Source organism: Anopheles merus, chromosome 3R (assembly GCF_017562075.2).
Source record: "Anopheles merus strain MAF chromosome 3R, AmerM5.1, whole genome shotgun sequence".
NCBI classification, from domain to species: domain Eukaryota; kingdom Metazoa; phylum Arthropoda; class Insecta; order Diptera; family Culicidae; genus Anopheles; species Anopheles merus.
The window spans coordinates 24,026,439-24,042,323 of record NC_054084.1 but is presented as its reverse complement, the minus strand read 5'-3'; the positions used below and the strand labels follow the sequence as shown (position 1 = coordinate 24,042,323).

At 44.4% G+C, this 15,885-nt stretch overlaps 1 protein-coding gene across 1 annotated transcript in view; it reads right to left on the bottom strand.

Annotated features, from left to right (window-relative positions):
* LOC121595243 (protein tiptop) overlaps window positions 1-15,885 on the bottom strand; it is a 177,114-nt gene that overhangs the window by 25,412 nt on the left and 135,817 nt on the right. The window contains exon 4 of the mRNA XM_041919052.1: window positions 14,215-14,578. Within this exon, the coding sequence (XP_041774986.1) occupies window positions 14,215-14,578 (364 nt within the window). The remainder of the gene's footprint in view (window positions 1-14,214; window positions 14,579-15,885) is intronic.

The following is a 15,885-nucleotide window of genomic DNA, read 5'->3' as shown; positions in this document are numbered from 1 at the left end:
CCAAAAGTGCATCAAAGTGCTTGCGGTTCGTTGGACGAGGACAGAGCACAGGGTAGGGGGTGTGAAAAGTGTGAAGTGAGAAAGACACAGCAACATGAATAAAATCTATGCTGCCCAAACAAAATAACGTTTGCCACCGTTGACAATGGGAGTGCAAACATTCTTTCGCTCGTCACCTTCTGGCCGTGACAGGCGAGCCCTTCCGCGCCCTCGGACAAGTGTTTCGGCTAACGATGGGGGTGGAAAGCGATGCTTCCTCCCCATCAAACAGATACCAAATCTGCAAGACCGGTGTGGTGGTCCTGGTGGGGCTGATGGTGCAGCCTAGGAAAGGTCACGACCCAGCCCAGACTGCGGTGGCCCAACGGCGGAGAGGAACGAGACGCGTTGAGCTAGATAAAGAAGACCTAGTTGGGTTAAAATTGAATTTCATTTTTGTGTGCTGTGATTATGGGCACTGGCCACTGAAAAAAAAAAACATCGTAGAAACTGTTGCTAGTAATAATAAGAAAAGGGGAACAGTTATCATACAGTTTTTTTTTCTCCCCCGAACGAACGAAGAGTGTCGTAAATTCCCGCACAGCACACAAGACGACTTTAATTTGTCCTCGGAGCACAATGACCCACCGGGACCTTTAGCCCTGTTTTCCACCATGATGATGATCACGATGGTTTGCATGGAAGGTAGACGGCATTTGGGGAGCATTTCACAAGTAAGGGCAGTAAATGGAAAGAAACTCCACAGGGATTGGAGTGGTACAGTTGCCAAGCTTCCGGTAGGTATTGTGGAGAACAGGAGCAATTCTTTTCTTCTTCTATAGTCTTCGAAGAAATGTTTAGAATTTTTCTTTTCGGCAAAGAAAGATGTAAAGGAAGAGCTAAGAAGAAATGAAAGACAGAAATCAAAGCGTTCAGATGAACGTTGTGCATATAGGAAGAAGGTGGCCATAAATTGTTGTGGCTAAACGCACCTCTGAGAACAGCATTAATGTCTTGTGTAGGTATTGGAAGGACTTAAAAAGGTTGTTTTCTTTTCGAACACAATACTTTTATAAGTTGTAAGAATTCACAACATAACGATAAGACTTATAGTAACTTTTGCGTAAACTTATATAATAGAATTAATTTTTACTACATAATTGTCAGATTTTTCAATATAACTATATCTAAACATAATTCCATGTACCTAAACCAATTTTATGTCAAATAAAGCAATCATTTTTAGAAAACTTTTAAACAATAAAGACCATTTTTAAACAAAACACATTCGTCCCTTCTGCGAGCTTGCACCAAAGTGCTCGATACTGCTATTTCGATATAATAATCTCCCTAGGCAAACTATTTACGCCGAAAGCACTCACCCTTCACCCATTCCTAATCGATCGGGAGAGTATTTATGATGCTACTACCGCTAACGAAAGAAAAGTGGCTCATGCTGAAACGAGCGCATCAAGAGCAGCAAAGATCCATCGCATCGGGATGGTGAGCAACAGTAAGGGAGGGGTATGATGGGTACTGCAAAAAAAAAAAAAAAGAAACATGCCAATCTTACCTAGCGAAGCAAGCGGTGTGCAAACAAAAAGACACTACACGCTTCTATATCGGAGATGGCAACAGAACCCGAGAGAGAGAGAGAGAGAGAGAAAAAAAAACGACCCAAACTACACAAAATAACCAAGCAAATATTGTTACCATCCCCCACCGTACTCCCGCAATGACGGGTTTTTCGGGGGAGTTGGGAGTGTAAAGATGTTATCATCCATAAAATATGACGACTAAAATACACCTCCACACTCCCATACTCACACGCACTATGTAAGGACGAGTCCCCTGCTCCAAAACACCCCTTGTAGTGGTGCTCCGTGCTCTACTCCATCAACGCAACGCGGTAAGGTGACACGGAAGGTGAGAACGGCTGAATGACTGAACCCAATAGGTGAAGTGAGCTGGAGCAGATGAGATGAGGCGACTTCTTTACGGTTAATCCCCCCGCCCAGTTAAGCTTGAGTAACGTTGCATGCGGTAGGTAAAGTTTCGGTGAGGTGACGGTTGTAAAGTTATGCTTTTTTTGGTTGCTGTTGTTGGTTGTTGTAGATTATCCTATACACGGGCACAGTGTGTGACAAAACAGTTCTTTGCTGCGGTAAAATTGTATGCAAAATGTGTGTTTTTGAATTGTAAAACTTCATATCAAATAACAGTGACCTACCGCTTAGAGAGACATTCGTCTTTGCGCAACTACGCGAACGTGTTGCATTGGAGTACCTAAGAAACCACGTGTTTCAAAAATAAGGCCTCCTTTGACCGTTATGACTATGACAGCAATGACTACGCAAACACTTTTGTGCAGCACTGTAGCTTTAACGGAACGACATTGCCCCCGAGAAGATGCTCGGGAGCTGGATGAGATGGAAGAGATGGAAAAGAGAGAGCGCTGGAAAATATCACCCAAGTCGACACACCCGGGGCTTTTCCGCAAGGTGCCGAATTGTGCGTAACCTTTTCCCGCGCGCGTAAGGGTTCCCCGCCGTTCCACTGCGCCTACTGTGCGCACAAACACACACACGCACACGCGATTTACACGCACACGCACTCGGTTGCCGTTCTGTGCCATCATCATCCGCCGGTCGGGCGGGATCGAAATCCCGCAAGCAACCTGATAGTACGGACCAAGGCAGGGCGCATTGACGACGACGACGACGACGACACAGAAGTAAGATTGAGGCTTAGGGTAAATGTATAAATTTTATCAGATAATTTGACGCTGGAGAGAATTTGAGGGAAAAATATGAGCCCCCGGTGCGGGTTAAACGAATGAGTTTCCGATTTAATCAGTGCCCGTTTTTCGGTTTGCCGGTTAAGTGCGGCACGGTGTTATAAGTCGCACTGAATCGGGTGGGGGGGGGGAGAGCAGAATGGGGAAGGAATCTTCAAATCCCTGTGTGCTAAAAAGAGGAAAAAAGAAAAGAAAAAAAAGGTACTGGCAGGCAGTGTAAATATTGAGCTTCCTGAGCCCGGGCAGTCTTGGCAGGTGACAGGCAGGCTGGCGCACGTTACATTTGCGGCAGATTCTTAGTGTGATATTAAGCTCTGGGAGTAGTTGGAGCGGGCACTTACACGTGCGTAATAGATGTTGAAAGCGCTCAATGGTAAGCTTATGTCAGCTGGGAAAAAGGAAGGAAGCCCCTAGTTTTATGTAACTGCGACAGTATTTGTGCGTAACATCGGTTCCGGTACCCTTTTTATCATTGAAGGTGAAGAGGTGAAGACTTTTAGCTAGAAAAAATCAACTTAATTGGCGATCGTTTGGTGTGTTACACACCCCCCCTAATTACAGGTGAATGGATGTATGAGCACCAAAACATTAGAAATTATTTACGCGTAAATTAATTATCATCATCAAGGCAGGCAACGATTTCGCTAAAAATATCGAGCCCGAGTTTTGTACGACAGCGACACGGACGTAAATTATTAATTTATGCGAAACGGACGACGGACTGGCTCCATCCACCATGCACCACCACCATCGGCGGGAGGGCAATAGTTATTAGTTTTTCTTCCTCCGACTGCAGAGCAAACAGAGTGGCAGAAGAGTGGGCCACAATAAACCACCCACCGTATCATTGGCAGCGGTAGCAGCAGTAGCAAGGCGTCACTGGAACTAATGGTGCACATGGGGCAGGGCAGAAGGGAATCGACTGCGGGAGGCTTTCGTCAGGCTTGGTAAGAATTGCTGGCCGAACCGGGGTGATAGAGTCATAACAAACAGCCGTTTCCCTGACACGGTTGGATAGATGTTGGCCGGACGAAGACGAAATAGGGGGGGGGGAGGGGGAGGAAGAAAAAAAAGCACTCCCGGTCCCAGGTCCGACACCACGATGCACACGACGGTTCCGAGGGAGCAATAGTTTGGACAGGCAGTGGGTAGAAATCGAAAAGGGAGGGCAGGAAAATTGGACCACGAGTTTTTAATCGTAAGTTATGGTGACCATAAATTATAATTAAAAGATGCTAAAATAAGAATTTATGATAATAAAATGCAATTCTACGTGAGTGTGTGTGTGTTTGTGTTTGTGCCAGTATGAAGTTTTTCAAACATGAAGAAATGTCCCGCAGTACGTCTTGCCGCTTGAAGGCCGCTTAAGGATGACAGAAGCGTCAAGGAACTTTCACTCGCAAAATGCAGCGAACAAGCAACACGTCAGCATTAATCGAACTGTTCAGATCAAGGAAAAGGGTAAAAATCTTGCTCAATCATTACACATTGTGCTTAAAGTGGTGATTATTACAAAACGCTAATTATGGATAATGAACACGAATTAAAGCAGGAAGGGCAGAAAAGGGAACTCCTCCCCAAAGTAAAACATACGTTTTTGCAACATTCAACCTGACCTTCGACAGTGTCATGAGAATGAGATGTAGGAAAAAAAAAGAAGAGTTCTCCCCACGTCGTAAGTTGATGAGGGTAAAACCGTCGTCTACGTTGCTCTTTGTTGTCATTTGTCAAAAACCCTGGGCTACAACCGGTTCCTTTTTGCCCCTCGCACCGGGGAAGACCACGCTAAACAGCATGCGGACTAGGACGAACCTTTGACGAAATTAAGCGAAGAGTTGATGCGGAGTTGACGAAACCGAGAGTAATTGTCGCATCACGTTGTGTAACATATCGCTTCCCTTATACCATTACCATGGACAAATGATGCCAGCTCACCTAAATATGCTATTAATTGTGCTTTTACCGGTAATTTCAAGCGGTACCGATGATTGCGTTGTGGCTGATTTCATTAAGAAGGGCTTAACGAAACGTTCTTTATTGAATGTGGTAAGAAGAAGTTAATGAAGATATTTTTGAATGAAATTTAGCATTCCAATTTGCATCACTTACTCATCTTGCCCATCATAAGAGAAAATGAACTTCTTCCACAAGGCTCCAGAATGGAGCCATCCCGCACCAATGCACAATGGATTAGACAGGACAGGCCTGCTAGAAAACAAGGAAATCATTTTATCTTGAGCAGGAATACTTCTTGTCTGCATCTCAATATTTGATTTGTCCGTAGCTCAAGTAACCAAGCTCCAAACAATGGCCTTCCAAATCCATACCCATTTCCCTCCAATGAAACTACTGCTACTACTCAAACGTCGTGTTCTTCTGCTGAAATGGATTCCGCAAGATGCGCTTCATCTTACACCCTTCAGACAGTTCAGACAGGCTCTGGGGCGGGGGAGGCCGGCTTGGTCGCCTGTGAAACGCTTGCAAGACAGGCCCGGGGTAAGACATCGTAGACAGACGGACAGAGCGCCATCTGCAGTGCACGAGAGCATCGGGGCCTAACAAAACTTACAAAACTCAAACTGACCGACCCGGTCTGTCCCTGTACCCTAGCCCTAGCCCGAACGAGGGCCCAGCTCCAGCTGACCAGCTGGCGAAGGTGACAAAGACGCAAAGATGCAGATGCGTTCCTGCAAAACGCTGGCTAAAACAATGGCCCAAAGTACATTGCAGTGACAGGGGCACAGGGAAAAAACGGGGGAAAGTAAGTAAGATGGAATGCAAATGGCAAAACGCAATAGCCGGCATGATGGACGGAAGATGTTTTGTCTGTTAGCCGTCAGGTTGAATTAAGAAAGTCTTTGCCGAAACTTACGAACTCGGAGCAAGCTAAAACACGCCGCCCGGCCACGTTCGCTCCTTTCTGCTCTGATGCAAAAGTGGAAAGCTATCCGCTGCTATCTCGTGCTGCAAACGCTTCAGCAAAGTGAAGTAAATGCAATTGCAATTTGCATCTTGTGTATGGTGGCAGCTTATTTCTGCCCGTTTGGGTGATTGTTACCAATGCCAGCTTCCTTCCCCGTGGATAGCTTTGTGAGCGCCGGAGATCCACGCCATGCCCTGCTCCGCTGTCAGTCGCTCCGTCGCTCACAGGGCGGTGCGGTGTCAAGAAAAAGCACATGTGAACGCATGCATTCGTATGTAAATTATTATTTCCTGTGACGGAGAACGCATGTGACACACTGCTGACGCAAAGACCAACTGTCCAACCAGGGTTGAGGAATGAAGGAAGTGACTGACTTTCTCCACAAGCGCACAAACTCTCCAAGGAGCTATTTGCCGGTCGTCGTGTCTTTTTGCATAAGGACAATGAGTTATGGGTTGGGCTTCTTCTTCTTTTTTCAAATTCCTTCCCGGGTCGATTTGTACGTGAGATTAATTGCTGTGAATAATTTTCCAAACACTCGACACGGTACGCCGTTTGTTGTTTGTTGTTCGGGTTTGCATTTGGTTGGGTTCGTCCGAAAGTGCATTGTTGCGCTATGGGCACGACCGTCAGGTATAAGGAGCAAAAGGACGGGTGGTGGAACGGAGGCAAAACTTTCTCTTTTTTTGTGTGTGTGATTTGTTGCGTTTGTCACTTCATGATTTACGGTCACCGTTTGGATGAATTGACAACAAGGATGAGGTCTTGTTCGATGGCGTCCGATTGCGTCACTGTTTTAAACACACACACACACACACACAGTTGGTAGGATGCATTTCTTAGCCTTAGCTCACGAGTGTCCTTGCGCAAAGAGCAATGGGAAAGGGAAGGAAAGCCCACTTCTTGGGCAATTGAAGCGCAAGGAGAGCGTGCAGCGTCGCACAAACGAAGCCTTAATGTGGGTCCTTTGGTGAGACATAAATCAAGTGTCATCGTTCGGAGACAGTCAAAGGTCACCGTGGATGGAACATGGTTACGTCTGCAGATGAATGCAATCAGATATCAGTGTGGATCGGCTGTATGTAGCAGTAGTAGTGGTGCTGGTGGTGGTGGTGCTAATTTAACATACCATGGAAAAAAAGATCTGTTGTTTCTAGGAATGGGTTTCCAAGGGCCCCGAAGGGATCGATTTTGTGGCGGATGAGAAGGAAGCAAACAGCAGCAAACGATAAACGATGTATTATGGGAGATATGGCCAAAGCAAAAGGATGTCCAAGGCTTCAGTTTTTAAATCCAAGTAATGTAATATTATAACAAATAATTTATGTATGAGGATGTTAATATGTAACCTACTTTAGTTTGATGCACGTGTTAAGAAATTGAGAAGAAAGGGCATGAATTATATTCCGAACTCCAGATGGCGTTAGTTTAAGTGTGCTTCATTCTGTGTTTTAGCATTGGATAATCATTCAAGGTATGTAATGGAACTCTTTTTAACTGATCTTATCGTTAATCAACCTTACAGGAATTGTTGGCTAACACGGTGAATAGGTCTAAGATTTTTTTTATATATTTCCTCAAGAATTTTTGATATAGCTTCTTAATAATTCGTTAAAAGGTGTCTGCTTATGGGGCTTACAAACATTTGCCTTAGAATGTCGTCTATCACTTTCCAAAGGAACTGTTCATCTCAACATTACGGTTACATAGACAGCTGGACATATGAATAACCAGAACTGCACTTCTTCTCCTCCTTCTTCTACTCATTTGGCGAAAAAAATTTATAATTGTATCTACACTCAATAATGAGCTTGCCTATCCTCTTCTACTAGGCGTAATCTACGTGGTCCATGCCGGCCTATACATGATTTCAAGATTTAATTCAGCACCACACAGCCGGATACTCAGACCTCGCTACGGGTGAACGGTCCATACAAGACTTGAACCCACGACGGGTATATTGTCAAGTTTTGTCAATGACTGTACGACAGGATCGTCTGCTGTTGGGACTTGGCTATCTACGACTTACGATTTTATCCACAATAGGATTAAGCTCACCTCAGGCCCGATCTCATGACTGGCATGTTGTGAAGTCGTAACATTTGACCAGCCTACTGCGTTCAATAAGAGTGTCGTGGTTTCTATAGAAGTACTGAAGTAAATTGTAAGTCTGTCTGAGCTTATTTTATCTATACTTATTTAATATCTTCTTGCGCTAATTTTACTAACTCCCTTACATATTTCAAAGACGTAAAAAGGATCATTTAAATAACAACTATTCATTGCCTCCTCCTTAATACAAGTAACTCCACCCCAATCAAACGCTACCAACGCAAAATATACAGACACAAAATCTTAATATTCAAGGCCATTCCAGATCGATGTGCATCGAAAAACATTTATTTTTTTCCCTGTTCCGTTCCGCGTTAAGCGAAAAGGAGCGCACTACAAGTACAGTGATTGTCGAAAAGTACCAAAAAAATTAGCACACCATACGGCACCCTTCCACGTTACCCCTGGTGTGTGTGTGTGTGTGAAAGAGCGGACCAAACACAAAAACACACAAAAACGCACCATCATCGCAACTTCGGTCGGCCAACCGGTGGGAACAGAGGAGGGGGGGGGGGATCGGAGATCAGCTGGGCTTCTGGTCTGGTTGTGTCTGCGTTTGATTGAGAATGTTTAGCACTCAATAACACTGTCAGTCAGCCCGTCCAGATCCATCAATCAATCGACCTATCAATCAACTCAAATTGAAAAGCATCACCGGTGTGTGTGTGTGTGTTTTTTTGGGCCTTCCGCTGGGTCTGCTTGGCAGCACACTATCCTTCCGATGTTGTGCACGCTCCGACCTGCATAGGTTTGGTGGTGGTTTTCCTCCCATGAGTTTCGCATTTCGCGGGCAACGAACGTCGGGCAGCTCTCGGAGTACGGTGTGTATGTGTGTGTGTGTTGTGGTTGTGGTGCTGGTGATTTTGTTCACGTTTACATTTCGGCCACAAACATGTTGCAAGAGCAGAAGCAGCAGCAGCAGCAGCAGCACAAGCTGGTGGACCTAGGGTTTGGATTTTGCGATAGTAGTGGGGGATGTTTTATCGACTGCATCATAGTTTGGAAAGGGGCAGAGACAAGGGACAGAGTAATGCAGACTTATTGGGTGATGAATTTTAGCAGGTTCCGAGCATAATTTTGTGGGTTAGGAGGAAATCCTTTGCTGTTTCTGATTTGTAGTTGATTTATTGGAGGGAAAAATTGTAGTCAGGATTAAACATTTGATTGTGGCGTTAGCTTTTATTTTATTCATTTGTTTAGTTTATTTTAATTGCTTTTCATTGAATTGCTCTATTCTCTTTCACAGAACGTTACATCTAGAGGATAATATAGTGATCATAAGTGAAAGTTAAGCACAATATTATCATTATAATAAAAAGAATTATACACAAAATTAAAATTTCATATTTTTTTGTTAAAATTTAAACTTTGCCGTGAACAAATTTTGTTGTTTTACTATTATCGTAGTAATACTAATACTAATTATTATTGTATTATTGTAATATTGTACGTTCAATTTCACTCAATTTCTAACTGCCGCTGAAGAAAACATGTTTTGGCTCTCAGCTTAAACCAAGCAACATTGATATACTACAGGTGGCTTAAGTCTCTGAATGTTTCTGATTATTGCTTTGATTTTGAAGTCTATGAATGAACAAATGGAAACAAATGGAATCTGGAGACATACTACGAAATATAGTTCTTCTCGAAAGTCCAGTAGTGTTGTATTAACCTTTGGTATTAACCAGATAACTGTAAAATAAGTCAGCTGTATTGAATGATTTTATTTATTTCAAATTGAGAACATTGCAAATACAAATCCTCTTCAGGATATGTTTCATCATAAATTGGTTCCAGACACATTTTATAATACAAAAAAAAAGAAAATCATCACAAATTTCTTTCATCACATTATTGCTTTTTGAGTTTGCTCGCTTCCGCGCATGGAAGTGAAAAATGATCACACTCCGTATTCATTAGTCAATCAATTGCACCGTTCCCAGTGGTGTCCCACCTTTAACCACGAAAGTTATCGACCAGGAAAGCGTACGGCAAAATTGATGATGTTAGAAAATATGCTCACGAAAGCTGAAAGGTAAGCTACGGTAAGGTGTCCCAAAAAATTGTCACTCATCCACAATCCACTTATCACGGTCCGCTGGCACTCGGCCGGTACCCACTAAGAGGGGTGCCCCTTTGGTGATGGGCTGACGGTCCTGCCGGCAGCATATGGCATGACTTGACACATCGGATCATAGCTGAATCGACCATCCATCCATCCATCCATCCAGTCCGCGTTGCCAGTTTTTCGCACAACACGCACGAAAGGTATCGACAGACACCGCACTGAAAGGATTTCAATTTTGTTCGGAAAATATTTATCAATCGTAGTAATTGATCATCCCGGCGGGGGGGGCTGCTGGCACCTCCCGCACACTGTCCCGCACCAGCACTGTTTTGAATCAACAGTGCTGCAGGCCGTGTGTCCCCCGAGTAGCTGTAAAAATATGAAAGAAAGAAAGGCCTAGAATGCTCGTCATCCATCCCTGGCCAGGCCTGGGAGAGTCGGCGCACGGCGCAACACAATCTTAAGCACTGGGGAAGTGCAATAAGTCACGACGGTGGCTCTTCTTTGAGTGTGAGCAACAGTCAAATGGAGTTGGAAAAAGGCAAAAAAGCGTACCGAAAAGGGACCGCTAAAGGTGAATAGTTTTGCTAAATCATGCGCCCACTTGACACGGTGCCATCCATCAAATGACTGTTCCGTGGCAGATCAATGCGTGGCAGGGGAAAAAATGTATTTCAAGGAAAGGTGAATGGAGGAAGGAAAAAAAAATACATTCTCTATTGATCTCAAAACCATACATTTGCTCAAATGGAATGGTTTTGTGAGTTATTTGTAAACTGTTTTTATGATCAAAATGTCATGTTCACCATAGAAATGCAATATATGAACATTTTCCAATTAAATTTCAATAATACTTCACATCAGTTGGATTTATATGGACAAAACGTTACATCTAAAGTGCTTATACACTTTAAGCTATTCCTTGGTATGTATTTAGCCAAAAAGTTTTGTTTCATTTGTCTACGCATACCGAATCCTTTTGACAGATTAAATGAAAATCCCTGTAAGCGTAATGGCACCATCACATTGGTGCAGTTTGCGACCAGGTGCGAGTACAAAACTCAATCCAAAACTTTTATGAAAATATGACTGAAACTGTCCACAACTACCCACCATCATCATCCGCATGACTTCGTAATCTTCCAGCACACAATAAACATACTGTGCCTCGGTATCCTCGTCAACGGGATAAGTGTTTCTGTAAAAGCCCCACCAATAAGAATACTTTCCTGTCTCCCCCCCTCCCCTCTTTCCACCCTCCAAAGTTGGCCATTTAATGTGTGACAGACAATTGCGACAAATAATCCATAAAAGATTCCATCACGGTTCATCTCCGTGGCCATGGCCATGGACGTTACCTTTCCCGGTACTCCCCCCCCCGTACAAAGGTAGTAAATGGAACTTTCGGCAAAAGTGTCAGCGTGAAAAATGTGTTCACCCAGCGGGGAAAGATCATTTGAAAAGGATTACTATAACGCATCCATCGAAGGTCTGTCGAGGGGAGAAGGACACCAGTCTGTGGGGCTGTGCGTGGAGCGTGGTCGAGTGGTTGTACATTATTTACCGAAAATTACAATTCATTTCGCCCCGCTGGTCGAGGAGGTTTTTCGGGTTTAGTGTCGCCGTGTTTCCCGTGCAGCACGGGTGCCCATTACGTCCCTCTTCCACCACCATTATCATCATTGCAAAAACCGCAATGACTTTGTCATTCACATTATTTCCCCTTTTGCAACCCCACACACACACATACACCTACGCGCTTACGATGCAGAGGAGAGCGTTGTAAATTATTTTCATTTCAACGTTTTCGTCCAGCACCGGGAGGACCAACCAGGGCTGGGGATAGGAAGGGACATGTGTGTGTATGTGTGTAATTTCTGCGGTATTTCAATGTCCATTCTAATGCTTACAGCAGCTGACAGTGATTGATAGAACGTGTACGTGAGGGTATGTGTCCGTGTGTATGTGTGCATGTGGTTGTCATATGTCAGATAATTAGAAAACTTGAGGCGAACGGGCTGACAGATTCGGACTGCAATGGGCAGCACGTCGGGCCAGGTTTTGGGCAGCGCGTTTTTGGTGCGGGAGTTTTGGAAAGGTGTCACGGAGTTGCAAGACGTGCATAGCAACCGAATGCTGGTTGCCTAGGGTTACATGGTACATGAAACAGTTTGGGCTGCGGAGCAGACCGTGTATAGTGGTATAGTGGCTAGTCTAATTCGAGTACCTAATTTTCATTATGCATTACACCAACTATGTGAGCGATTTACGCCTTCCTGGACAGTTTCTTAAATCACTTACACCTCCACCACGCATCAATGTGGCTATTTTTATTACGCTCGTGCAAAAATCATACTATTATGTATAAGTCCATAGATTATTTAAAGAGCTTATGAAATACCCGTACAGCTCATTGGCTTAAATTAATCACTCATTATAAGAAGAAAGATAAGAAATTAATTGTAACAAAATACTGGCTAAGATGCTATGGAACGAGGACTGTTCAACTTCCATTTCTTATAAATGGTATGTTTTGTTATACTTTTAAGCATGATTTTCATAGGAATATTGTAGATATGAGCCTTATTTTTCAAGGGTCTGATTTCATGGATTCATGCCTAGAATGGACCGTGTTCCCATATGTAGGACTGACTATCTTGTTATGATAATCAATAAGTCTCTAAAAGCCAAGCCAAATACTAGTTCAAGCAGGCCTTGATGGACAACGATTGTTGTGCCAGAGAAGAAGAAGAAGAAGAAGAAGAAGAAGAAGAAGAAGAAGAAGGAGAAGAAGAAGAAGGAGAAGAAGAAGAAGAAGAAGAAGAAGAAGAAGAAGAAGAAGAAGAAGAATAAGAAGAAGAAGAATAAGAAGAAGAAGCCTTAATTTGCTATACCGTAACGTATACTATTGCATATCTGCAAAAAAAAAACATATTAGCAAACCCAGAACGATTAAAGTACGGCCAAATCACTTGAAACTCACTGTGCTAATAACACCTAAAGTGCAGCGTAGAATAATATAAACCAATACGTGTTTATACATTTTAGCTTAAGACAAGAACAAAGTGTAAAACGCAAACAACTAAAACCATCCGATTGAATAAATATAGCCGATAAAACCATCACTGATCATCCAAGATCACTGATTCATTCGAACTGTCCGGATAGGACTAGACCCTTTCTACAAATCTATTCGTTTTCTCAACACACACGGCAACCTACTCATGGTAAGGCCTCTTTGCTCCAACACTTCCAGCAAGAGAAGTCTACAAACTTTTATGATCACCTGTACGATCAACTGTCAATACAGTGGACATCGATAAGTTTTCAACACTGTTCAGTCTATGTGGGCTAAACGGTGACCTTCATTGTGGCCTTCGCGCGTTAGATCACATTCCACCATTTTTACATTTATATATTTTTTCGCAACATTTTTTAAAGATAATGGTCTGGGACTTTTTTGCAAAAGCATAACGAAAAAGCATTCTCAACATTGTTTGAGGGTAGTATTTCGATACGTGGCGCTACGAACGGTCCAGAAAATCAGAAAGTGCTGAAATATTCGACTTAAGACTGACCTCTACTGTGAGTAACACTCATTCTCTAACTGTTCTGGTAGCTGCTTTCGTCCAGTTTACAGTGCTCATTTTAGGGCCACAAAGAGTCAACACTCCCCCACTCATGACCCACACTTCATGAAACTTTATTTATTGCGCATAAATCTATTTGTTCAATACAAATGCCGCTCCATTCATTTCATGTGCCGATCGGCCAATCGAACAGCGCTGAGCTTGATTGATGGAAGGGAAAGCTGGCTAGGAAAATACTCATTCCAATAAATGCATTGTGCTCTGCTTGGGCAATGTGCTGCCCGCTTTCCCACTGACCGAAAAGGGGTAACTCGTCGTAAGTCAAATCAAATAAATGAGAAAAGGAACTTCCGTCCCCACAAAACCCCTCTTTTGCCCGATTGCGCCGGCAAGCGTTATACAAACATAAATCTCAGTAGAAAAAAAAAATGCTCGGAGGGAGTGTAGAAAATGTGAAATGAATGCAATTTCTCTCACAAATGTACGGGATTGTGAGATGAACTTCCTCCACCACAGGCCCCAAGTAAGAAGCATTTTGTGTGCTGGGCATCCCGCCTCAGTGTAACAACCCTACGGGGGCATCTCAAAAACATCGAGGAAACTCATTGCAAAATCGAACCGTCCTCACGCACTCTTGCTCTCTCTCTCTCACACACTGATTGAGCTTGTGGAAAACCCTGAAATGCATCAGAAAAAAGGGGGGAGGCAGATGCAGGGATACACCTACCACCACCCATGCACTTACCGTGTGTGTTCGTTGCGGCCGGCCAGGTCAGCAATGCTCCCGATGGCAGGAATGCTATGCTCCACATCATCATCATGCGAATCAATCAACTGCGACTGAATTGCTGACGGCCCGGGTATCCTCCCGTTGACCTCCGGTGTTTGATCGCTCCCCCGCACCGTGTGTGCGCCTTGAGAAGCAATCGAAGAAGCGCTGGCCAAAGACGATCGAGATCGGGCGGCTTCGCGGGGCAGGTCCGTTGCAGGGGCCGGCTGGTGGATTACCGGCGAGGGAGGCAAAGTTGATGATGATGGACTCACACACGATCCGGGGGATAACACATCTTTGCTGTCCGGTCTTTCAGCACCGTCCTCGTCGAGTTGATCTGCAAAGAAAAAGGGGAAGGTTTCGCAAAATTTTGAGAGCTGTGCAGCAATTGCAATCCAGTACTACGGTTCTTTTGGGGAAGAGAAAGCGACCGAAGCGGAAGTTAGAAACTAGTTACAGCACATGGAAGACGAATCGCTTCTGGCCTAGGGTATGGATCGTAGGAAAACAAAGATCGAACCACCGAAAACTTGTCGAGTGGTGGACGAATGAAAATTCATTCGTCTGCCTGCCTGCTAGCCGGCTCGAATCGCTCCTTGATCCTGGATGGGGGAAAGCACAGAACAGGGAGGCGAAAACGAATGTTGTTGAACTTATCATTCCTCAAGCTTATAACTCTAACCCGGACCTCCGGCAAACGGATGGCCTTCCAAGAGCGGGGGGAGGGGGGGGGGTGGAAGTCCAAGGGGCGGCTTCAGTCTCGTAGGAAATAGTTTTCCGGCTAGTTGGAATTTTGTCGAAAATTTGTCTTCATATATAAACTCACACTCACGTCGACGTCGATGGCTCGGACTCCGTTAGAACTCTCCCCCTTTCCCTTCCCGTTGGCGTGTGTGTGTGTGTGTGTTTGTGTGTGTGGAGTGATTTTTCCGATGGGTAATCCGTCTGCCAGCACAGGTCCATTGCCCGCAAAAGCGTCCATGAAAAGTCGCTCGGGGAGCGGGAGAGGTACACACTCACGCCAAAGCGAAGCCTGGCGAGATTTCGTTTGTAATTTATCAATATTATAAAATTTCTACACCTTTTCTCCGTTTCTCTACACGTGCAAAAAACACCCGGCAATGGACGGACGATGCTTTCGGACGAGCTCGTTGGACGGGTGGCTTCGACAGGGCGGACGGGGTTTTGGGCGGTGTACTTTAGGGAGATGGTTAAAATTGGCCACTGTTTGAAGAGCACAGCACAGCCACCGGTAGAGACTTTGGTCAGATTTTCGATGGAAAGAAGTGAGGGTTGTGGTAGAACCAACCTCTCCCGGGGTGTGTTGGAAGAATGGAATATATAGATCAATTGAGCGGTGGAAGTGAACGATTGAGCGATGTGTTGTGGGGAGGATTTCAATTCTCACCGGAGCTTTCGTCGTAGCGTGAATGGTCAGCAGCGGCAGCAACGGCAAATGGATAGGCGAAGGCGAACACGTGGCTTGAAACATAAGGGACTGTTGAGGGGTTTTCCGTGCTCACACCGTAACTTTTCATGCAGTGATTTTTCACCATTACTACGTGATTGCTGATGTACGGATGATCGATTTTTCAGTCCGTTACTATTCTTGCAGCAGGGAATGTTTGCCTGATATAATATTAT